This window comes from Numida meleagris, chromosome 3 (assembly GCF_002078875.1).
Source record: "Numida meleagris isolate 19003 breed g44 Domestic line chromosome 3, NumMel1.0, whole genome shotgun sequence".
Classification (NCBI taxonomy): domain Eukaryota; kingdom Metazoa; phylum Chordata; class Aves; order Galliformes; family Numididae; genus Numida; species Numida meleagris.
This window is the reverse complement of record NC_034411.1, coordinates 22906724-22930689: the sequence shown is the minus strand read 5'-3', so window position 1 is coordinate 22930689 and position 23966 is coordinate 22906724. Positions and strand designations below refer to the sequence as shown.

Below are 23966 nucleotides of genomic sequence, written 5' to 3'. Positions count from 1 at the left end.
GACCCATCCTCAGGTCTGCTGTTTGGCCTGTAAAAAAATAAAGAAAAAGCCCACACAAATGCCTTTGTTCTGCTAGCCAAAGGCTGTCAGCATTTATGTTTACTCACCGTGGTGCTGGACATGTAGAAATGCGGGTACCACCACATGGCTGCGGCAGGTATGAGATGTGTGCTTCCCAGCAGGCTGCACAGACTGACCACTCACGGCGAACCTGCACTGGCTGCTGGGCTTCGTCTGAATAAACGGCATGAGTTAAAGACACTACATGCAGGCTTCAGTTTCTTTCAAGAAGTGCTTCCTAGTGACCTTTTCCAAAGGTCAGTTATTGACAGCTCAGTTCGGGGTGTTTTTCTTTGCAAAGTACTTCTGTCAAACCAAAATTACTCGATAATGTCCTTCAGCAATGTGACTAAACAGCAAACTGCTACAGATGCTCCTGGCAATTACTTTCCCTTAAAGGTTTACTATTACTTCTGTAATGCAGATTTGCCAACTGGATCTTGGTCTGCAATGTGACACGAGATGAGAAAATCCAATTTCAGGCAGTGAGGATATTTGGTCATCCGAGTTCTTTAATATATGTTTATAGCACCATAATATGAGCACCCAGATAGTTGAACATCTCTGTGCACTTTTTTAGAAGGTAGAATTCTTAACGAAGAATAATTTTAGGAGAAATATAACAAAATTCTGAAACCGAAGTGCGTTAATAGTAACATGTTACACGAACACAAGCACTATAAAAGTTCTGTTGGTGTATTCACAGGCTGCATGCATATTGAAATTGCAACTTCTGGAAATCTCTTTAATGGAAGAAACAAACATCTGGGCATTGCTACCTAGGGAGTGATTTAAACAATGCCATTTAGAATAATCATTAGAAATACTTCAGGAAGAGGACATCACAGACAGCACCAGCAGGGTGTCATTGCTGTCCCAGAAGAAAGCCTTCATCCTGACAGCAGCGGTGCAGAGAGCCCCTGTTCACTCATGCCAGCATTCCAAAAACATCAGTAGGAAAAGAGGAGAAGTAAGCACAAGGCAAGTGAGAGAAGAGCCACCCAAAAGAGAGCTGAGCTCCCAAAAGCGCAGCTCATCGTTTGAGAAGAAATCCATCTTGCAGTCAAATCTAGTGGAAAGTGGTAACTCAAATGTATGGGTAATTAGACGGTCATTCTGTTTAGTTTATTTTTTAAACAAAGGTATTCAAAAGCATGATAGAAGTAAATAGAAAAACATTGATAGGATAGTTGTGTATGTAGTAATCCTCTATTTAAAATGGTTCATCTGTAAACCAATTTCTGCTATACTGGAAACAATTTCTTTTAGTGATGACAGACTCTAGTTTAACATTTTGGGAATAGTTTCTGGGGGATACTTTGGCAGGCCTAGAGTGTAGGGTTATCTAGAGTGTTCCACTGAACTGCTTACTGAGCAAATACTAAACACGGAATGACAAGAGCCTAATCTACAGTGCTTGTAGCTTGTTTGTTTACCTTTTGCCTCAACTGCCAAAGAAATCATCAGAAAAATCACTTAGTGCAATTTTCAGGTAAGCCTGGGGCAGTTTGTTCTGGAGGACTGGTGGTACCTTCAATATGTTAGCAGTGAAATGCACTCACTGAGAGTGCATGGTTTTACCAAGTCAGGAATTCTGTGCCATCTTGTCTCTGTGATGGAGCAGCTCATGCGTCATGTTCAAGCACTGTGTCAGGATGTACCTGGAGCTGTCTGGACAAGGGTGAGAGTGGCAAGGGACTCTGCTGCTGCGTTTTCCTCCTGAAGTGTGTGCCTCGAGCACCCAGAGGCCGGGCCAGGCACTGCTGGGGCAGCAGCTGTCAGGAGCTGTGCCAGCCGCTGTCAGGAGCTGTGCCAGCCTGTCGGCGTGCTCCTGGGTCAGGGAGACTCGCACTGCTGGCTGGTCAGAGCTGCTTTGTGTCCCTGGTAACCACAGCTTGCAGGAAGGAGAGTGGCACACTGCTCCTGCCCTCAGTACAGTAAGCAGTGCTGACACAAAGAAAATTGCCTGATAGCCTCTCCTAGGCCAGGAGCTAGCATTAATGTCTCACTTATTAGAGCTCGCAAGAATCTCCCAGGGCCTGTGGGGAAAAAGCAATCATGTTAGGGAGGCATTGCTCAGCCCTGAGTTGAGCAGAGCTGGTTTTGTGACTGAGCAGATAGCGATGAAGTCAGGCTCACAATCTTGCTATAGGGAGTGTTAAAGCAGCAGAACTCTTTGAAAGCAAACTGATTTCATGCTCCCTTGCCCAGAAGGAAGGCACGAGGCTGAAGACCTGATGTGAGGGAGAAGACAGAACTCAGAGGAGAGCATTCAGGGGAGGTTGTCCCACCAGGTGAGCAGGAACGCCAAGAGCTGATTGCTGCCTGCAGTCAGGGCGAACAACAGCAGCATTCACATCATTCTGTCTTGCACCTGTGCTGTTCATGAGACCAGAGGGAACAACATCTCCTCAAGATCTGTAGTTCTGGTTTGTCTTTCATTGCCACCAGAATAAACAAAGAACTTCTTTAGAACCACACATGCACAAAATTACTTTTGCTAGGCTTCAGAGGCTGGAAAAAAAAAATGCCTGCTGGGGCCATGGCTATGAATACATCATGAGGATAATAAACATTGGCACAACAAAGCTAGGTGTAAATTGGCCCTGAACAGAGGCTCACGGGCAGAAAAGCAGAAAGTTTCTGAGCAGTGCAAAGCACTGAAGCATGGAACAGTTTTCCACAGAGAGTTGCAAGAGCAAACATTCTTGCAAAGCAATTTGGTTGGCTTGTCCTTTCAGACATTTGCAAAGCAAGAGTTACTTTGTTAGTTCACCACAGCAACCTTGCTCAGCTTTCTAAATCTCATGTGTCCATGAACAAAATAAAATAGTTTAAGAAAGACAGTTTTTTAGCACTACACAGATCTTTGACTGTTCATACTTGTTGACATTTTGGGGTATAGCACAGACAAACAGTGAGAAAGCTTGACCCTCGGGAAGCAACTGAGAGCTTTGCTGCTGCTTCCAGCGAGGCCAGCAGTCCATCTGGACATCCCATCCTGAGCTTGCAGCCAGTGCGTTTCTGTCCATCCCTTGGGTATCATCGCTTTGGTGCTCAGCTCTCGCCTCTTACCTCCTTCTTTCCATCTGACTCTCCGCACTTGTGACCGTGGGATTTTTTCTTTTCTGGGTAGGGCCATCCGATCCACACAAGAAAGCTTAAGGTCTGCACTGTACTGGAAAGCCAGTTTCATCACCTCCAAGGAAAAGTCTGTGCTGCTTTTGGAATTTCAGCATTTCTATTCACAACCTGATCTAATTTATCTGATTGACTTGAGGTTCCATCTGTTTTGCTGAGATGTTTTCCAGCAGTAACTGCTGTGAGTCTTTTGTACGCTTCTTCCAATTCCCAATGTATTTTTCTCCCGTTTCTGCAAGTACAAACATTGATTCATGACTCATTCTTTAGCAGTCAACCCTACACTCTAAGCATCACAGCAATACAAGTAAATACTCATAGCAAGCACCTCATGGTTCAAAGACAGACCACGCTTCCCAACACATTACCCACACTGTGGATAAATGATGGCTGAAGTGCTGGGCAGCCACAGCACTGAATACAGCCACACGCACCTGTTCCCATCCTCAGGACCCACGGGCACTTTGTGTGGTATACGTAGAGCAGGCTACCCAGTTGCTTGTGTGCACAGGAGGGAAAGCCACAAACCAGGCTTTTTCTACTGTTTGTTATTTATACAACATGGTACAGCCATTGGAGCACCTTGCTCCTTAGGGCTGTCCTTGTACGCACCGCACAGCTACAAATCCGAGCAAAACCACCAACTACACTGCATAAACACATTTCTCACCTCCACACAATGACCTCCTATGACATTTAAAACAAACACCTCCACCCTTGTTGTCACACCATCACTTCTAAAGAGGAAAAACAACAATCAAGAAACAAGAAAGCCACCCAATTAATATCACAGAGCAGAGAGAAACAGGTTAGTACAGGAGTGTTTGGGTTTTTTTTTAATCAACTAAAAGCATTTCCATGATTTGGACACAGGTTGCAACTGTATAAAGGGAATTTGTCTTTTAACACCTTTATTCATGAAGACTTTGGCAGGAGCATGGTAGGAGCAGGCCTGGGCAGCAGTCTATATAGCAGATAAAGGATTTAATCATCTGGATTACATTTTCCTCTCTCCCAATATTAACTGGTAATTTTGTGGGCTATGTTTATGTTAACAGGCCTAGCTTTTTGCAAAAATATCAATATTGAATTGTTATCCATAGAAATTAAGATTTTGTAGCGACATTTTGAATATGATCACTTCTGTGGAAATTCCTAGCAGATCAGTAATCATTTGAACATTTTATTCTAACATTTTTCCCTCTAGAACAGCATATGAACTATACGCTTGAGTCCAATACACATCCTCTGAGGAGACCATTAGCTTGCACATCCTTGTGCAATTAGCTTTAGTCTGCTCTGGATCAGTTTCAAGATTTTCCAGTTGAAGTAAGAGGCAGGAAATTCACCCAATTAAGGGTCAGTCTCAGCCAAGATAAGGATTTTCAAAAAGAGCAGAGAGCAGGTAAAAATAGCATTCCTTGCTGTACTGCCCACCCCACAAAACACTTCTCGATGATCCTCCTCCCATAACCTTCCTCTTTCCCAGGTTACTGTGCCAGAGCCAGCCCTCAGCTCAGCAGTTTGCTGAAGCTCACACGGTGTTTGTTACCTCTCTCGGGGATGAGCTGGATACATCATCTCCCCACTTCTTAACCATTAGCTTCATTTTTTGAAGGGAGTATAGTACATAATTTACTCTTACCAATCCCTTTTAAAACTTGCAAGCATAGTGACTTGATTAAAGGGAAGCTTTTGACTACTTTGAGTCCCTAGCTGGTATTGAACTCTTTAAACTACTTAAATAAACAGAGCCAATTTCCAAATCCCTGTTGTTTTGATAACTCCCTGTAATAACTTTAAAGGAATCACCTGAAGTCATAGAGGTCCTGAGCATCAGGTGAGTCAGGGAACATCTCCTAGAAAGCATTAACCATTTGGGGGTGGCTCATTAGGATTCCTGTTGTCACCTGCGCGTAAGGAGAGAACTAATACAGTAAGTCTGGAGATACCAATGAGCCTTGAAGCATATGTTACATGTTCTATTTTAGCACCCCTGTTCCTGAATTAATAGGAAACACCACAGTGTATAAAATTGAATTACATCAGATTTACTGGGGGCACCAGGATGTTAAATTATTAGGGTAGCAGGTGTTCAGCTTTATCTATGCTCCTGAATAATGAAAACTTCTCAGCAGCTGCAGTGGCACCAGGCTTACAGCTGCCATGGGCAGGTTTACTATTTCTCATCTTATTAATTGCACTCCAAAACATATTTCCCCATATATCCCTGTGATTCGCAGACCTGATATAAAATTCTTTTTCACTTACCATGGTTTTACTTTGTCAGAAAGGGAAACAAAATCAGTTTCATTTATGTAGGATTGACTTTGTGCTGTCAGATAAATGCAGCCTCCAAGCTACCTTGTATTTCTCACTTGAGCCCTGAAGAAGTCAGTTGAAATGTAGCAGCATGCACTACATAGGTATGGGATAGAATCATTTAGGTTGGAAAAGATTTCTAAGATCATCTAGTCCAACCATCCACCTATCACCACTATTGCCCACTAAAGGGTGTCCCTGAGTACCACATCTTGAATGCCCCCAGGGACAGTGACTCCACCACCTCCTGGGCAGCTTGTTCCAGTGCCTGACCATTCTTTTGGAGAAGAAACTTTTCCGAGTATTCAACCTGAACATCCACTGGCACGACTTAAAGCCATTCCGTTGTGTCCTATTGCTAGTCACTCAGGAGAAGAGGCCGATGCCAAGAAGCCAGGAGAGATGTTATTTCAGAGTGACAGCTTACTGCACGCAAGCGCTTAATAGGCTCTCCCAAGAAACAGCCCCTCCTCACCCACCTTACAGCAAGCAGAGAACAGCCCCGATGGACGTTTTCCTTCCTCTGTCCCCCTGACACGCTCACCCCTCCTCACCTGCAAGAGCAGTGGCGATGCACACAGCCTGCTTTAAGAAAACCCGTTACCAGCTGCTCTCCTATCCAGATAGGGAGGACCATCAGAAAAATCGGCAGCTTTATATCCTTCATCACTACTCGAGCAACCTCTGGTATCCCAGGATCTAAGGCAGCAAACAAGTAGCATGCACAATCCCACAGAGCAGCTGGCTACAAAAGTACTTTTTTTTGGAGCACTGCACTCTTCTGCTCCCCTTGCTCCCAAGTAGACCCTGTGCTGGCAGCAGGTGCCCTCACCAAGCCCTGGGGCTGCCCCTTCACCCTCTCTGCCCCAGCACCCACACCCACCTGCCCTGCCTCCAGCCTAACAGGGCCAGGGTTTTCCTTGCTTGAGTCCATTTTTCTCTGCCGCAAAGCTTTTCCAAGTAGGGTGTAGGGTTATTTTTTGAGTTTCTCTTAACTTTTCCTTTCGCATTCCCTCTCGTCAAAGCCTGGAGGTTGCACAGAGCCTGAAAGTAAATAGAAAATGCCAGGTGTGGGTTTTTTAGGTCACCGTAAACGACATGCTTAGCTGCTTTCAGAACGTATAAGCCACGGGATGTCATCTCGGGTAAACAGGGGAGGCTGAGGACTGGAAAGGTGTTGGTATGAATAAATTGGGGTCACACAGAGGAACTGCACTTATGCATTCAAGCAGCTGCTTTTATCTCCGCACCCTCTTCCCTTTTCCTCAAAGCATCCATATTCTGCTGGTAACAAAGATCTTTTTATGTCGCTGGGTTTTCACATTCTGCCAAGCAGCCTATTATAAGAAAGCCCAAATCTACTAAATAGTAAAATGAGGGATTATTTCCACTCATCTGTTGACAGACATTTCTCCAAATTGGATCAAATGATTAAAGGTATTAGAATGACGTCTTGCAGATCCAGATCAAATCATTTGAAACCTTGAGACTGTCTCTCCTTTGCTTGGAAGGAACCACCAGAAATAGTTGTAGGTGCTAATTGCCCATTATTCTTACTAATGTGAATTTGTGAATTTGGACCTTTGAATACCTACTTGCTTGAACCCAAGCGTGGGGAGCTCAAGATGGAAGGACCGTGCAGCACTTCGCTTTGGGCTGTGTCGGTCGGAGCCTTTCTAAACGCCTGAATGGTTCTTTCTCGAATCGCTTACACGGAGAAGAGGGGTTCAGGCTGCAAAACCTTTCAGCATCTCACGTATTGCGACGATGGCACTGCTGAAAGTCAAATTCAACCAGAAGAAACGGGTAAAACTAGCCCAGGGACTATGGCTCATGAACTGGTTTTCAGTGTTTGCCGGAATCATTGTTTTTAGCATGGGGTTGTTCCTCAAAATTGAGCTCCGGAAGCGAAGCGAAGTGATGGACAATTCTGAAAGCCATTTTGTGCCCAATTCTTTGATATTGATGGGTATATTATCCTGCGCCTTCAATGGTTTTGCTGGCAAAATTTGTTACGATTCTCTGGATCCTGCTAAATTTGCCAAGTGGAAGCCTTTGCTGAAACCTTACCTGGCACTATGTTTTTTCTTCAACATACTCATCTTCTTTGTCGCTCTGATTTGCTTTCTCATGCGGGGCTCCTTGGAGAGCACGCTGGCTCAGGGGCTGAAGAACAGCATGAAGTTCTACCGGGACACAGACACCCCTGGAAGGTGCTTCATGAAGAAGACAATTGACATGCTCCAAATTGAGTTTAAATGCTGTGGGAACAATGGCTTCAAAGATTGGTTTGAAATTCAGTGGATCAGCAACAGATACCTGGACTTCAGCTCCAAAGAAGTGAAAGAGTAAGTGATTTAGCGGGGTTTGTATTGCATAGTATCATTATTTGGTCAGTGTTACACTAGAGAAACATGCACCAAAACAGACGCTGACTGGATATTTTTTGTATAAAATGCTTTTCTTCTTGCTTTAATAAGGATGTCAAATGTTCTGCTAGATTGCTTTCTCATCTGCCAAATTCCTCTAACATTATACAGAACATACAAAACGTAAAGCAGCAAAATACAGCTCCTGCTCTTAGATGGTGCAAAGTAAACAAACCTCAAAAATATTCTTTTGTATCTTTTACATCTTCATAACTCATTATGTTGAGCCTATTCCCAAAATCAAGTGTGTGACTAACAGTAAAGGAGTAGAAGCCCACTGTACGAAAAGGAGATTTCTGTAAGACCTGTAAGTTCCTATACAGAGGCTTCTAGGTAGACACAGCTGACACCACTTTTAAAATTCCACTTTAGATACTGGTAATTAATCTTTAGGAAACAAGCAGAAACACTAACACTTTGGCAATAACCCGGGTGTTTTACATCCTTAAGATTTAGAATTTCATTTTAAAAATTCACTCGGTGAATTGCTTCAGCTCTTGTGACAATTTGGAGCTGTCAGCATCTGTTAATGTTCCCAGCTTTACATATTATCTCTAATAGGAGTTGGACTCAATGATCCTTATCCCTTCCAACCTGAGATACTCTCTGATTCCATAGTCAGATGCATTTTACGTTCTCCCTTGTGTAAGAGCAAATTCAAAATCTATACTCGTGCTTAATTTTTTAATCTTTATACAAAAGTATTGTTATCTTCTTCTTTGCAAACCAGAAGATATGCCTTAGTGGCACTAATGTCAGTGTATAAAGAGCTATTAATCTCAAAATGAGTTTAGGCACATAAGCACAGGTATAAAATAAACGTGAGAACTAATGAACTTTTGAAATGAAGAGATGAATTCTTTGGGAACGTCACTCATTAAGTGGGTATTGTGTGGTTACACAAAGAGGCCTTCTGCTTTTGAGATATCCTGCATATGTTAAAAATGTCTTAAGCGATCTTGAAAAAAGCTTTGTGTACCTCATGGGATCCCTGCTTGACTGTGTAAATACAGTTTCATTTGTGTGCCTCTGCATATTGCTTTGCCTAGCTGGGTGGTCTGCTTATTTTTACAATTCTCAACCAGGACAATAAAGAGAAAACTCTTCCAGGGATAACCTATTGCAGTGCAGGGTTAGAACAGATACATTCACTGTTTAATAAAGGAGGATCTGCATTGTGAAGGTATGCCCGTGGGTATAAATAACTTCTTAAAAGTGTAATAAGTTCACCTTGCCAGCATTATATGGAGATTTGAGAGCTGTATCCTAATCCAACAGCAGTGGAAGGGCAAAGCACAGAGGAAAAACAAGGTTATACCACCCTTAATAAATGATGTCTTATTTGGGACCGAGTGTCATGGCAATTTCTGCGTGCTGCTGGAAAAGGAAGTAGTGCATTAAAAATCAATCCACAAGTGGTTGTTAATGAGTGAAATCAGGGTTTGAACTACGTGATGAAGCATGATCTCTGCTCGCATTCCTGGTGGGTTGTTCTGGCCCCTTTCAGGGCAGTAGAAAAGTTCTCCTTAATTCCAGGGAAGTCCATCCTCTGCAAAGCACTTTTTTATTATTCATAGAGTGAAGGCCTGATCCAGTCTCTCTGAAGCTGGTGGAGCGTTCACACATCAATGGGAATTAGATCCAACTGAAAGCATGCTTTTCAATTAGAGATAAAATCTGAACGGCATTTAAATGTAGTTAGGTCATGACTGCAAAGTGGAATTTTGCCTTACCAGGCTTTTGACATCATCTCTCTCTATAACACAACATTAAAATATTCATGTGAAAAGCTACAAGTGACTGTCAGATTTTTTTCACCTTTCTAGATCACTGGAGCTCTCCATTCATTCTGTACCATTTTCTTAGTGAAATGATATTTATTGGAGTTGTAGCTCTCTTATAGTTTTCTCCTGTAGTCCTGGTGGAACTACTTGCAGTCTAAACATCTCATGTCTAAACATCTCAATAAGGCACCAGACTAAATGGCTATTTATTGAGAGCAACCATGGTCTCAAATGAATTACCGTTGGGAAGCTCTTGCAAAGACTTCATGAATTCAGCACCTTGTAGCTGAAGTACGTTTCATGTTTTCAATACTGGCTACTTTCTGTAGCCAGGAATAAACGCATAGCCCCTTCCTGGAGCTACATCACAGAGAAGATACTAGATTTTCTGGACCAGTGGTCTAGCTGGATATGGTGGGTTGTTGTGGGTCTTTTTCCAAGGTCATCTCCAGTGGTCTTTCCACCCTAGCTATGCTGTGATCACTCTTCTTGTGAATGCCTTTTATGAAATTTCTCTCTACTTTTTTTAAAAATTAAATTCTTTGAAGAAGCTACCTGAGAGGGCACATGTCCATACCAAAGAGTTAAATATAGATTCAGTGCAGCCTTGATGAAAACCATCTGAGGGGAACACTGCTGTGTAAACAGGAGATGTGGAGAAATTGCACATCCAGGAAGCACTGTGGAAAATCTTCATTGCCCTTACTTCCTTTTCTCGTTCAAGTTCGCTTTGGTGTATCTTTACGCGTGCATGTGTGTATTGATGCTTCCTTCTGCCCTTGCCCGCATGCAGCCGAATCAAAAGCAACGTGGATGGAAGGTACCTGGTTGATGGCGTCCCCTTCAGCTGCTGCAACCCCAGCTCCCCAAGGCCCTGCATCCAGTACCAGGTCACCAACAACTCGGCTCACTACAGCTACGACTACCAGACGGAGGAGCTCAACCTCTGGAGCCGCGGCTGCCGGGAAGCCCTCTTGCACTACTACAGCAGCATGATGAGCTCCATGGGTGCCGTCGTCCTCCTTGTCTGGCTTTTTGAGGTAATCTGTCAGCATGATAATGCTCACCCCTAAAAATTTGCTTAAAATACCTCAATCATCCACCACCATTCTATGGCCAGGAAATCACAAATGGTCCCAGGCTTGAGATGGAAAGCCCAGGAAGGGCTGAGGTTACAGATCCCCCTCCATAGCAAGTCCCATCAGAGCCTCGAGTGTCCCCACAGCCAGGGGAACAACCAGACCAGCTTTGTGCCTGATATAGAGCACTGGGTGGGGAGTGTGAGAGCTCAGCTCTCCAGGTGCGTTATTTCTACCTGTGTCACCTCTAGTGGAAAATAGAAAGTGCTCAGAGCAGTGTACCAGAGAGAGATGGAAGTAAGTTGTGGGGCAGAGAGTAGAATTAAGGGTTTTATGTGATGAAAAAAATAAAACCTGTGGCCATGTGCAGTGTCCAACCTCAGATCAGTGTTTGGTTTAAGGTTCTCCATCAGCTTTGTCAGCATTTTTGGTCATAAGATGGAGGTTAGGCAAAGCAGACATTAGTTTTGTTTTTGCTTTCAGGAACCTCAGTGCGTGTGCAAACTGGTGCTGACACGGGCACCATCACCTGCAGTGCAGCTTTGTTGCTAAAATACTGTTTGTTTGATGTGAGAAACATGGCCCTGTGCTCTTCGGAGGCAGCCAATTTTCTCACTGGGGTGTTTAATCAGAGCTAATATGAATGGCGCGTGGGCTGGAAGGGGCACGAGGGCAGGCACGTGAGTGCTGGGAGCAGAAGGGAAGGGAACGGTGCTGGTCACTGCAGGCTGCTGGGAATGGCTGCTGCCCAGTGACATCGCCAATCTGGAAGGATTGGACTGGCTTTTTCAAAATGTAGATGAATACAAATGAACAAAGAAGCACTACATTGTGATGCAAGGGCTGGTCTACACCCTTCCAGGTAAACACCTACCCTAATATACTGTGAGGAAGAAGAAAACAGTCACAAAGTTTCTTCATGTTTTGTTGCTGTAAGAACAAGTACTCTGCATGTCTGAGAAATGTCCTGTCTACCTGTAGCACAGTAAGTCCGGTCAGAAAGCAGAGAGAAGGCTGCAGCGTGTGTATCAGCACAGACACCAAGACTGAGTCCTTGAGGAGAGGGCAGCTCAGCTGTGCATGAAAATCAAGAGATGCAAAACTCAGGGGTTGAATTGCACAAAAATGCTGTGAAAAAAATCATGAACAGGAGCCTGTAATTTTACTTCCACTGCCTTCTGAGAGAGCAGTAACGGTGATAATGTCAATAGCAGCAATAAAAATACTGCATTTTATTTCTGACCTTTCAAATTATACCCTGGCAGTGTTTTCAACCCGTGGAGTAATGAGAAATATGATCTTCTCTTCTTTTTCCTTCATCTTTTTTGAAATAAAAGGTGAGATTTTTTTCAGGTAATCAGAGGACTCTCCAGGCAAAGCTTTAAGGAGTTCTCGCCAGCACTCACAGGCCTGGGTTCTATTAATTGTCCTTCTGGGTATTTATGACTTGCCCGATATTCCACAATAACAAGTCCAGATCTAGGTCTCAAACTTCCTCTGCTGTTTAGGGGAACTTTGAAGGGAGGAAGCAAAGCAGGAAGCAGACACCAACTTCACCCTCCCTTGGAACACAATCACTTTCTCTAAATTGCAGTCAGTGTAGGAAATGGTTTCGTGCTGAGCTGCGGTGCAGCAGAGACCCAGGACTCTTGGCAGAGGTTGGGCTTCAGCCTCATGAGAGTGTGACACAGAAAGAGCAGGCCCCAGGGACCATGCCAGTGGGGCCAAGGGGACCGAGGGCTGGGAAGTGGAGCAGGGCCCCAGGGAGATGTCCTCATGGCTGCTACCTGCACGTGGCAAGATGCCAGGGCACCACTGGGCAGGCTGCTTGGGTCTCAAGTTTCTATACAAACCTACTGTGAAATATTAAGACCCCTACTTGAAAAAAATACAGCCTGTCATATTTTCTGGAAGTGTATTATTATCCACGTGCTGCTTTTACTAGCAAGGCTGTAGGCTTCCCTGGAGTGACAGTCATGAGGGTGACAAAAAAAGATCACACTGTGCCCTGGCTAAGCCGCCTCAGGCTAAAACCTGGCAAACAGATGGGCTTGGCTACAGAAGGTCAAGCGGAGCAAGCTCAGCCATCTTCATGACCTCCTCAGCCAGAAAGAAGAAACTGAGGGGTTCAAAAGCAAGGATGGGAAGGCTGATTCTTCTTCAGACAGTTTGTCCATTGGCCAGGGTAAATCATCACTCTGCAGAACTGGGCTAGCTTTGGAATCCCGATGCCCAGCCCTTCTCTTCTGAATTGTGATTAGGCACAGGTCTACAACTCAGAACATCACAAACTGAGTGAGGTTAGCAGGGACAACTGGAGGCCATCTGTTCCAACCCCTCTGTTAAGCAAGGCCCCCTAGAGCAGGTTGACCATGACCTCGCCCAGGCGGCTTCTGAAAATCTCCAAAGATTGAGGCTCCACAGCCTCTCTAGATAACCTGTGCCCATGCTTAGTCACCCTCATGTTAAAATACCTTTTCCTGATGTTAGGATGGAACTTCTGGTGTTTCACTTCGTGCCCATTACCACTTGTTCTGTCACCGGGCAACAGTGAAAAGAGCCGGCTCCATCTTTGCACCCTCCCTTCAGGTATTTATATACATGGATAAGATCCCTCTGAGCCTTCACTTCTCCAGGCCGAGCAGGCCCAGGTCTCTCAGCCCTTCCTCACAGGAGAGGTGCTCCAGTCACTCAGTCATCTTAATGGCCCTACAATGGACTCTCTCCAGTGTGTCCATGTCTCTCCTGTACTGGGGAGCCCAGAACTGGACCCAAGACTCCAGGCAATGCCTTACCAGTGCTGAGGAGAGGGGAAAGAATCACTTCCATCGACACATTGACAACACTTTGCCTAAAGCAGCCCATGATACCATTAGCCTTCCTTGCCGCAAGGGCACATTGCTGACCGATGTTCATCTTGGTGTCCAGCAGGACCCCAAGGTCTTTTTCTGCAGAGCTGCTTTCCAAAAGGCAGATTGCCAGCCTGTACTGGTGCCTGAGGTTGTTCCTTCCCAGGTTCAGGACTTCGCACTTGTCGAACCTCAAACTTGCTGAGGTTCCCATCCATCCATTTCTCAGGCCTGTCACGGTCCCTTAAAGTATTTCTATAAACTTCGGCCAATTCAAAGTATCTCTACAAAACTGATGCATGCTGAGGCATTAACATACATTTCTGAATTAGCAGACAAGTCCAGATACCATTCATAATTTCTCTGAGAATGTGATCTGCGCATTGCATGCAGCTCTAAGTGCCTCCTCCTGCCCAGGGCTCAAAAATGGAAAGAGTTGGGGCTATTGAAAAGCTATCTGCATGGAAGGTTCAGGATAAATAACTTAACAACATAAATTACTTCAGCAAAACTGAATGTGAGAAATGGATTTAGCAGATAGTTGTCTCTAACATCCTGGGCCCTCTTCTCATCCAGCAGAGAAGGCAGGCTTGGGTCAGAGGTGACAAGAGCTAAAGCACTTAGGACTGCTTTTAGCAAGCCTCTTAAGCCTGGGGACTCAAAATCTTTCCGAGTATGACTTTTAAGAAAAGGAAGTCTTAAACTGAGAGAAAATGTCATAGAATCTCATCTGAAGGCAGGTCTGCTGGTCCCTTCAATGTAAGCGGTTCCCTTTTTAAAGCAAGACCATATTTAGTGACTAATTTCTCCCCAGGAAGCCTGAGAGTATGATTAATTATGCTGCCAAATAGTGGGACTTAGTAAGTCAGTCACAAGAGAAAGCTGCTGCTGACATACAGTGAGGAGGCACAGGTAGAGAACAACATGGAGACCACCTTTTAGGTCCAGTCCTATTAATATATTAATCTTTACCTGCAACAACCATCGATATGAAAGATATTAGTCCCATGACTGACAGTAGGAAAACTGGGGCTCAGAGTGAAAGGAAGATGCCAGACACTTTAAATCCTATGACTAGTTTTGGGTTTAGGTTGCATTCCTATGTTAAACAGGATGAAAAGTTGCTTTTGGATATTGAAGTATTTGATGAAGTTTGTTTGTTTGACCAAAGTCTTTCCCTTAATGGCCTTGAGTGAAGGTAGAAAAACAAAAACATCTGAAAATGTTCAGTGCAACCAATGGCCGCTTTTGTCTTCCAAGCGTTTGGAGATGCTGATCATACACAGACAGGACGACCAGGATAAGTAGGTTAAGGAATAATCCACAGAAGCACAGGCTTGACCAGCCAGTCCCATGTTTTAAAGGAGCCCAAAAGCCAGCCATGAATTTTACAATTAGCCATGCTATGGGTCAGAATCCCAAACTGGCTACCTGACGCAGTTTGCAGGTGTTCTCCATCTTCATCTTTACCTTGAGGATGTTGCTGCATCCTGACCACTTCCTCAACCACTTCATCAAGCCAGCTCTTTTTGGCACTTTCTTTCCATACTTCAGAGATCATTCACTTTTCTTCATTAAGCACCACACAGCTGGAAGTCAGGTTGCTCTCAGCAGTGTTAGGAAACTGGCAGCTCTAGCAGGGTGAGCACTGTTCTGCTGATAGCAGAGGTCAGCAAAGACACGAACAAGGATAGGGAGCTTTTCCTGACTGTCTCTGTCTTTTCCATTGCATGGCGCAGATGTCCGTGATGGTTGGCTTACGTCTTTTGCACACCTCTCTGGAAAGCATCACAAATCCTGAAGACCCTGAGTGTGAAAGTGAAGGGTGGATTCTAGAGAACAGCCTGAAAGACACTCTGAAGTCTGCACTGGAGAGCTTGAAAAAGATTGGTAAGTTCAATCAGGTGGAAGCAGGTGCCGAAGGGGCTGAAGGAGAAGAAGCTGGGAAGACTCCAGCCATCACAACAGTCAGTTGAGCTTCTAAATGATGTGAACTCTGATCAAAGAGGAATGAAAAAACTGAGGATTGTGAATACCTACTTTTTAAAAGCTATGTATCAACCATCAGAATACACGTTTCTATACATGCTATTTTTTTTATTATTATTATACACATATGTGGAAGGATACAGCATAGTGCACCTTGGGATAATGCATTTATCCACACAGTGAGTACACCATATTCATAACTCCTGGGGGAAAATGACCCCACTAGGACTTTCAATACTCACATGTTCCCTTACCAGGGACTGCTAGCATTAAAAAGAAATCATTATAATTGTTGGCATCACACTGATCCATTCCATCTTTCTTTGAAATTAAAAGTGGAATTTGAAATGTTAGTATTTTTTCTCAAGTTGGCTTGTCTTCATAATGTATGTTAACTTATAAAGACAAATATCTTGGTTTTCTGGAGAGTAACATGTTAAAAGTCAAAGGAAGAATAATTTCCAGAACTGTATATAACTTAGTGTTTTGACAGACCTCTCATATAATGTGTTTTTTTTGTTGATGTGCAATGGTATTTTCTGCTGTATTCTTAAGATGTACTTAATAGAACAAAACAAAAAGTTATTCTGAGAACTTAAGTACTAAGTAAAAATTGTAACTTAAAGAACAGAGCAAGCATGAAAACAACATCAAGGTAAGATCTATGGGTTTTGTTCTCAGGTTTTTTTTTTCAGTCAGTATATCCTGAATGAATGCATTGTAGACTTATGCTTCACCTTGTACTCAAACAAGCAGAAGTTTAGAAGATTCCTCTTGTAGTGGGTGGAATCAATGCTATGAGCACGTGCCAGCCATGGCTATTCTGGATGTTTATAAATACATAATCTCATAGCTTTCTCCATGGTATTCAAGCCCAACTACTTTCAAATTTAAAATTTAAAAAAAAAAAAAAGAAAAAGAAAAAAAGAAAAAAAAAAGAGGATACTTAGAACAAACACTTTAAATATTTTCCAGTGTCCTAGCAAATGGATACCATTCATTGGTAAGTACATCAAGCCTCAAACTTTGAGGATGGGGAAATGTAAGTTTAAATCTGTCCCCAGCTTGCAAACTTTGCAACACTTCTTTTTCTTCATCAGTGACCAAGTTCCCTTCATTGTATCGTACAAGTCAAAAGGAAGGTACACTTTGCATGTGCTGCCTGTCTGCAAACACTGGTCATAGTTGGAGGACCCTATTTTAATACATAAAGTTGCAATAAAAGATGGGAAGCTTGCTGTGGTGTGCATCCTCTGGTAAAGGAACAGAGCATCATCTTCAGTCTCCCTACAGCTGCCAGATAAGTTCAGCTAAAGGGAAAGAAACCAGAGAGAGCAAACCCTAACCTACCTGTTCCACACACCACCCCCACATCTCCATCCCTCAGGTAAGAGACAGATTCCACACTTAGATTTTGCTCAGCTGTGCAAAACTTCTACTCTTCTGTGGTGCACCTGGGGGAGTTTTGTCAGCAGGTCCAGTCCAGCTGGCTGGTGGCCAGGCTTCAAACCGAGCCATGTTTGTGGCTGCCTAATCGTTGCACAGCTCCTTAGTTTTCATTCTCAATCATTTGTGCTCTCACTCCAGCAGCACTGCAGAACCACAGATCCTCTGGCTTTTGTTCAGAGTGATAAGCAACTCCTCCTAGATGGGCAGACCAGTCCACAAGAAGACAGGTAGGAATGTGTCTGTGGATCAAGCCAGGGTCTGCATCCAATGGCCAAGCTGCTTCATGCCACCTGCACACAAGGCTTGATTTTGACAGGTATTTATGGCACCCCTTCATTTTTTGAAAGCTGATGACAGCTATTACTTTTAGTTACACTAAAAAAGAAAAAAAGCAAAGTCAACTTTGAAGTACACATAAGAGCAACCAGAAAGAGGGGACCAAGCTAAAAGCCAACTTCCTATTCACCACAGCCTATCGTCGATTGCTTTGCTGAGGGAAACTGCACAGCAGAATTGGGTAGAACAGAGCAGATGCTTTCTTTTCAGTAAGAAATCCATACAACCAGCTGCTCGTCTTAGCTGGCCCATGAGAGAAGAACGGGGTTTCAAACGGTGTGCAACGTAGCACCATTTATCTGAGAAGAGCTTTTTGGAGGAAACACGTTATGAATAGGGGCTGCATTACAAGGATTACAGTTTTTCCTTGTGAGGCTTCAGTGTGCTGTGATCCACACAGATTATTTGGCCAGACATCAGGTTTTTCAAAGAGATCTCTATCTATTGCTGTCTTAGAAATTTGGTTTAGGCTGTTACTTTAAACAAGACTCTCCAGTTGTTAGTGGTCTCTATTCTATTCAGTTTGTTGCTAGGGAGACAAAATGTCAAACTATTACTTCAACACCACCTTGGAGAAGCCAGTTCCAAGAGCAATGCTACCACTGCTTAAGCTGGGTAGAGAGACCATCTCTAGAGAGGGGGGTTTATGAAGAATAATACTGGAATTGGAGTTTCACGCAAGTAAGAACCAATAGTATGTATGCTCATGCTGTCTAAAATAAAGCCTCCTGTTTAATGAAGACCTTTGTAACATCTCATGATTATTACAGAATTGTAATATGGTTGTTTTGTAAAATATTACATGTAATATATAATTGATTCAATCTTTAATATATTTTCTTGTGACATGGCAAATGCTGTTCTAGACGAAGATATCTCTGCAGCATGCAAATGTAAGTTTAGGTATTAAAGTTCTATTGCAAGTAAAAAACCTCTTTTAAGAAAATGTTTAAAAATACATACAATTTAATACAGATTTGTTTAATTTGCATTACTGCTGACTTTTTGCTTCCACAGTCATTTTGTGACCCATTTTATGCGTTCTTATAGGGAAGTTTTCACCTTTATAAAACAACTCCTCAGAGAAAGCAAAAATTCCTTGTGTCATGTGCCAAGCCAAGCTCAGGATATACAGATTGCTAGTTTGCTTTCCTCTTACTAGAAGCAGAATTTGCCAGACCAAGTTTAGCGTCCCCTTTTTCAGTGTGCTAGAATTATATAATCTTCACAGGCCTTAACTTGTAGAAGTGTTCAACATCTTCAGGATCTTTGACAATAATCTCAGCTGGGTTTATAAACCCTTTTTTCCCTCAATCCTAACTCACAGAAAACATTCTGAAGAAAGCCCTGCTACAGTTTTAAATGTGCACCTGAAGCTGAAGTAGTCAGATGTGCCTGAAGCAACCCAAGAACCTCCTGGGCAGTGCCCTGATTCTCAAATAAACTTCAGAAGGATGTGTGCTTAATTTGTACAAATTGGGACATGTCTTTTTAGGGGCTTCCATATGGATTACTAGCTTAAATCTCAGTACCCAGATCTGAGACCCAGCCCAAGGCCTTGAAGTGCTAATTGTCGAGAAATATCCTTTATTTAAAATACATGCCTGCACAGGAAAAGCATTTGTTTGAACTGACACAGAACATTCATTAAACGCTTTAAAGGAGAAAATATAAACAGCTTCCTTAAAGCTATTAATTCCTAAGTAGCCTTAATACAACTGATGAGATTAGCCTCCATACATTACATGAGCTCGGACATTTTGTAATACTGGCCACAGGCAAGCACGCGGCTTAGCGAGGAGCATGGGGCTGCTGCACTGGGCTCCAGGTATCCCTCACCAGCGGGCAGGGAGGGCTGATACAAAGAAAAGGAGATTCCAGCAAAACCATTTCTTTTCACCTAGCGTGTATGTTCAGGTTAAAAAAAAAAAGTATTGGTCGTCCCATGGTCGACGTAAAATGGGGACGGATCACAAATGCTTATTCGAGAAAAAAAAAAAGTAAAGAGCATTATTAGAGATTAGTTAATTAAGAGATAAGGACAGAAAAATAGAATGGTGTCATGTGGCAACAGCCCCCTGCAGGAGACGAAGGCTTAGGCAAATGCATTTATTTATGGGAACAGGAATGCATCTATCTCTATGAAATCTGAAGCAGTGCACACGTTAAACTTCTCTGTTTGTGTGATGATATCAAATCTGTGCTGCTGGGTGACTGACTCAAACACGACAGCTCTTCCCCGGCCATTTTGCAGCCCTGGGCCGCATGCGGTGTTAGAGCATGGGGCCTGGCAGTCCCTGCGGAGCCACTGGCACCACGCAGTGCAGAATGAGCCCCACCTCACCAACACGTTCCTACCACGAGTCACCAGCTAAGCTCGTTACAAGGTTCATTTCCAAACCCCGGTGCACTCTTTGTTCTCAGAGCCATTTTTTCCACAGCAAAGGCAAGCTTGAGGATCAAAGGTCCCAGGAATACTCAACAAATCAGGGATCAAACAGCAGGTCTGCAGGCCAGCATCTGGTTAAACTCACACCTCCTCACCATGCAGACCTCAGTGTGTCTGACATGGCGCTCGCAGGGCACAGCACCGAGGTTTCAGAGACCAGGGCAGGCCTGTGAGGCACAGCACCAGGAAGCGCTGCTTCCCAGCAGCAAGCTAGGCCAGGCTGCCCTGTTAGGATGGAAATAAAGCTTTCCTCTCGTTGAAGGACTTCAAATCTTTCTGAAATTGCTTTGAAAAGTGCAATGACAGAGAACCCAAGGGCTTTGAACGGCCCTCCCTCCCAGTGCAGCTCAGCTGGCGAGAATGTGAACTGCCTCATGGGCATAACACTGCTGTGTGCAGCCAGGACAGCTCATTCGACTGCTGCTCTGTCCCTAGCAACCAGCTCTAAAATGCAAAGCTTCCTTGCTATGAATTGCTTTCAGCCTTCCCAGGTCAAGAGGTTTCCTAAGAGAGGAGCACAGCTCTGCCTCAGGCAAATGCTTTTGCAAATGAGCATGAGTTTTCCCATTGACACCCATGCTCTGTCTGGCACAAATAACCAAACTGAAGATGATAAAAAACCACAGGTGCAAAGCACAAACAAGTTCACGTGTATGAACCTGTCATTAATTGCAAAACTTCAGAGCAGAAATGAAATTAATTCTGTAACTTTGCTGTAGGCATATTCTACATGAATTGTGACAGCATTTTTTGTTTTAACCACCAAATCTAAAATTAACAACTATCTAAAATTTAATTTAAGTACTTCAGATTATTCTTGTGATTGATTATGTGACGTTAAAATGGATTAAATGCATTTCAGGAAGCATTTTGCAAGTGTGCCTAGATCTCAAGTAAAAGTTGCTGCCATTCCCTACTGTAACAAGGCCCCGGCCACATGGGAGGGGCTGGCTCTGTCCCCTCCTTCCCAGCCATCTCCAGCTCTGGGCCAGCTGCACTGCCCTGCTCAAGCAGTTAACGGCTGTGCCACTTGTGAGGGCCTACAGGTGCGTGCTGGGGATGTGGGCAGGAAACAAACCTCCCTCCCTCCTTCCACCGCTGCTACAGCCTCCGGAGCCCTGAGCACATCCACTGCTATGGAGCAACCACGTTCTTGGTTTTGCTGCCTCAGGTGAACGGGACACTTTCCGCATAACCACTGTCCCACATCTGCCCAACCAGTTGAAACGCTGACCACGCTGAAACGTTTGCTCTCAGATATATCTCCCACACGTAAAGAGCAGTGACCCCCTCCCCTTCCATCCGGATGCAGTGTGCTGCTGCTTGCTTCCAGCTCCAAATTCCTTGGTTTGAGCTCCACCCTGTTCCAGCTGGTAGTGAAGGTGGAGGGGAGCTTGAAGTTCACACTACAGACCAGTACACAGAAATGAAATCCGACACAAAGCACTTGTTTTTGGAGCTCAAGCAGGGGTCTGAGCTTTCAGCTCTCATTACATTTTATGAGCACACTTTACTCCTCCACGCAGGCCTCTAACCAGAGGGCACCAGCGAATTACATCAGCTAACCTACTGCTGGTCTCGCCTTCGTTATTTTTAAATAACCTTTTCTCTGATTTATTAATGTCCTTTAGCATCCCTCATGTTCGGAGTACTGCAAGTACAGAAATATGCTCCATATATTATTCCTTAGCAAAATAAACTTCTTATTTTGTAAAATCAGTGAAGCATCCCACAGAGGGCTGCGCAGATGCCACCACCAGCCCGAGCTCAGCCATCCCACCCTGCCTACCGCTCACCACACAAACGGTTTTCACCCAAGCATCCTATGCAGAGGGCAAGCTGGAAAACTTGCCACGCCCAGGCTCATGCTATCTGGCAAGAAACCGTGGGAAGGTACATTCACAACTGATGAAAATAACATTTAATCACTGCTGTCATGGAGACGAAGATCAGAACTTGCTATTTCTCAGCTCCTACACCTGGTGCACTGCAGAAACTCTCCCTCTTTTTCTCCTCCAAGAGAGGAGATTTCACAAACCTCTCCCCTGAGACACAAGGATTTGGGCATCTAATGTTTCCAGGCCAGGAGGGAGGAAGGGTGGCAAAAGAGCAGAAAAACAGAGCATGAATGTGTACAGCAGCTTTAATACTTGGCAAAGAGATTTGTAGAATAAATGTTAAAATCTCTATGAGTTAGCTTAGAATAGAGATGTACTTGCACAAAATTGCAGGAGAAATAGACAAGCAAGAGTTAAGAGAATAGCCTGTATTGATAAACAGGGTGGTGACTAACTGCAATGAAACAGCAGATACTGATGCCTTGCTTAGATCTAGTCCAGGAAGCCCAAGCTCCAAAAAGGCCACGGTACAGCTCTATGAAACTGATCTTTGGTCACAAGAGGAAGAAAGACAAGGTTTTAGCACGCTGTGTGTGCTATGCCTCTTCCTGTGTCACACTCTAGCCCTAAGAAACTCCAAAATAATTTCATCTGTTTTGAGATGAGTCTCCCCTTTGGTATTTTAATCCACCAAAAAGAAAAATAGTTTTGTGCTGAAGATACTTGCATAGTAGACAGAGCACCCAGCTTCTAAACAAGCACCAAGAAAGATGGCACACAGTAAAATGCACTGAAGAGAGGTATCAGCCTGGAGCTTAAGAGCCAGCATGGCTTCACACCAGCAGCACAAGCTCAGAACTGAATGCCTGCACACCCAGGCCACTGACATCCGCTGTCCTAAATACATAGAGCATAGCAACACCGGATCCTTTAGTACGGGTCATTCCCAATGCTAGAGTGGAAAATAAGGCCCAAATCTGACTTGTGCAGGCAACAGTATGAAGATTGGTTTGATGAACATAGATGGAAGCTATGGGGACCTGGGGGAGAGCTGAAGCTGGAAATAGGCTGAGCATCCATAAGCAGCACCACATCTCAGCCAGCCAACCCCCTTAGCATCACAGATGAAGCAGCTGGAGCTGTGGGGAGCACTGGCTCTCGGCACAGTCAGAAGGCAGCAGGTGTTATCCTGGTCAGGTACTTCCACCAAGAAAGAGCGAGCCTCCAACAGCACATTAGGGAGAGCACGGAGCCTTATCATTAAGTATGAACAGAGTAAAACAACATCACTGAAGTGAACCTAAACTCTCACCCCCATATAAAATATAACTTACAATCCTTTGGTAGAGGTCAAGAAAGGTTTAGCTGACTGAAGCATATGACACTAATAATATAATCATCTTATATTTTTAGCCCGAGAATCGCAGCTGTTGCACATCCAGTTATTTGTTAGCTTGTGATTAACAAGGTGACACGCTTGAAGGAACAAGCTCAGCAAAATTCTAACAGCAGTTTAAACATTTTTTTATATAATGTCAATGCCAAAAACATCTGATGCTTTCAGCTTTCTTTTGTTCTCTGTTGCGATGGTTTCTGGTTTGGGGATTTTGTGCATTTTTTTCTTGTTGGGTTTTTTACTTGGGGTTGGTTTTGGTTTTTTCCCCCTCAAACACACATGACATTCCAGATTGTTTGTGTAATCTGCAAGTATTAAAGTTACACCTAATTTATTACAGAAATTATTCCCCTGATACCAAAACAACATTATACAAAAGTATTTTTACAATTAACAAATACATGCAAACAAATAGGAGAGCAGAAGTCTCAGGTGAAGAACAACTAAACTTAATTTAAAAAAAAAAAAAGGATAACTGGAGTACTTTGCAGTAAAAAAGTTACCAACCTATTCAGTCTCATAGACTTCGATGATTCCAAAGAGCAAATCCCTCTTGCTATCAATATTTTGCTTTGCACAGAGAAATCTGTCAGTCTTATCGGTTATCTTTTTAACAAGCTTACAAGGAAAAGGAAATCTTTCAATGCAGCTACATATCATCTTCAGATGTGGCATAGAGCTTAAGCGGCAAAGGAGCAGTAACGTCACCAGAAAAGATGGGATTCTTTAAGTACCATGCTCAGAGAACTGTTGCTATATTAACCAGCTTAAATAGGGGAAAGCAGAGATGAAGCACTGATGCCCTTTTCTATGTGTGACTTCTGCACGGCTCTGCACAAGAAGCG

General features: G+C 43.7%; 1 protein-coding gene and 1 long non-coding RNA gene across 2 annotated transcripts; one reads left to right on the top strand and one right to left on the bottom strand.

The window, feature by feature from the left end:
* LOC110396908 lies at positions 389 to 6282 on the bottom strand. Its single transcript, XR_002437351.1, has 3 exons — positions 6003 to 6282; positions 4754 to 5111; positions 389 to 3433 (listed from the first exon to the last, which is right to left on the bottom strand). It is a non-coding gene; the product is annotated as an uncharacterized LOC110396908 (long non-coding RNA).
* On the top strand, positions 6464 to 23603 carry PRPH2 (peripherin 2). Its single transcript, XM_021392812.1, has 3 exons — positions 6464 to 7871; positions 10530 to 10776; positions 15404 to 23603. The coding sequence occupies exons 1-3, from the start codon at positions 7291 to 7293 to the stop codon at positions 15638 to 15640; spliced, it is 1065 nt and encodes a 354-aa protein (XP_021248487.1). The 5' UTR covers positions 6464 to 7290; the 3' UTR covers positions 15641 to 23603.

Coding starts and splice junctions, on each gene's coding strand:
- PRPH2 (XM_021392812.1), top strand. CDS start 7,291: ATGGCACTGCTGAAAGTCAAATTCAACCAGAAGAAACGGGTAAAACTA. Junction 7,872..10,529: donor AGCTCCAAAGAAGTGAAAGA/GTAAGTGATTTA, acceptor GCCCGCATGCAG/CCGAATCAAAAGCAACGTGG. Junction 10,777..15,403: donor TCCTTGTCTGGCTTTTTGAG/GTAATCTGTCAG, acceptor TGCATGGCGCAG/ATGTCCGTGATGGTTGGCTT.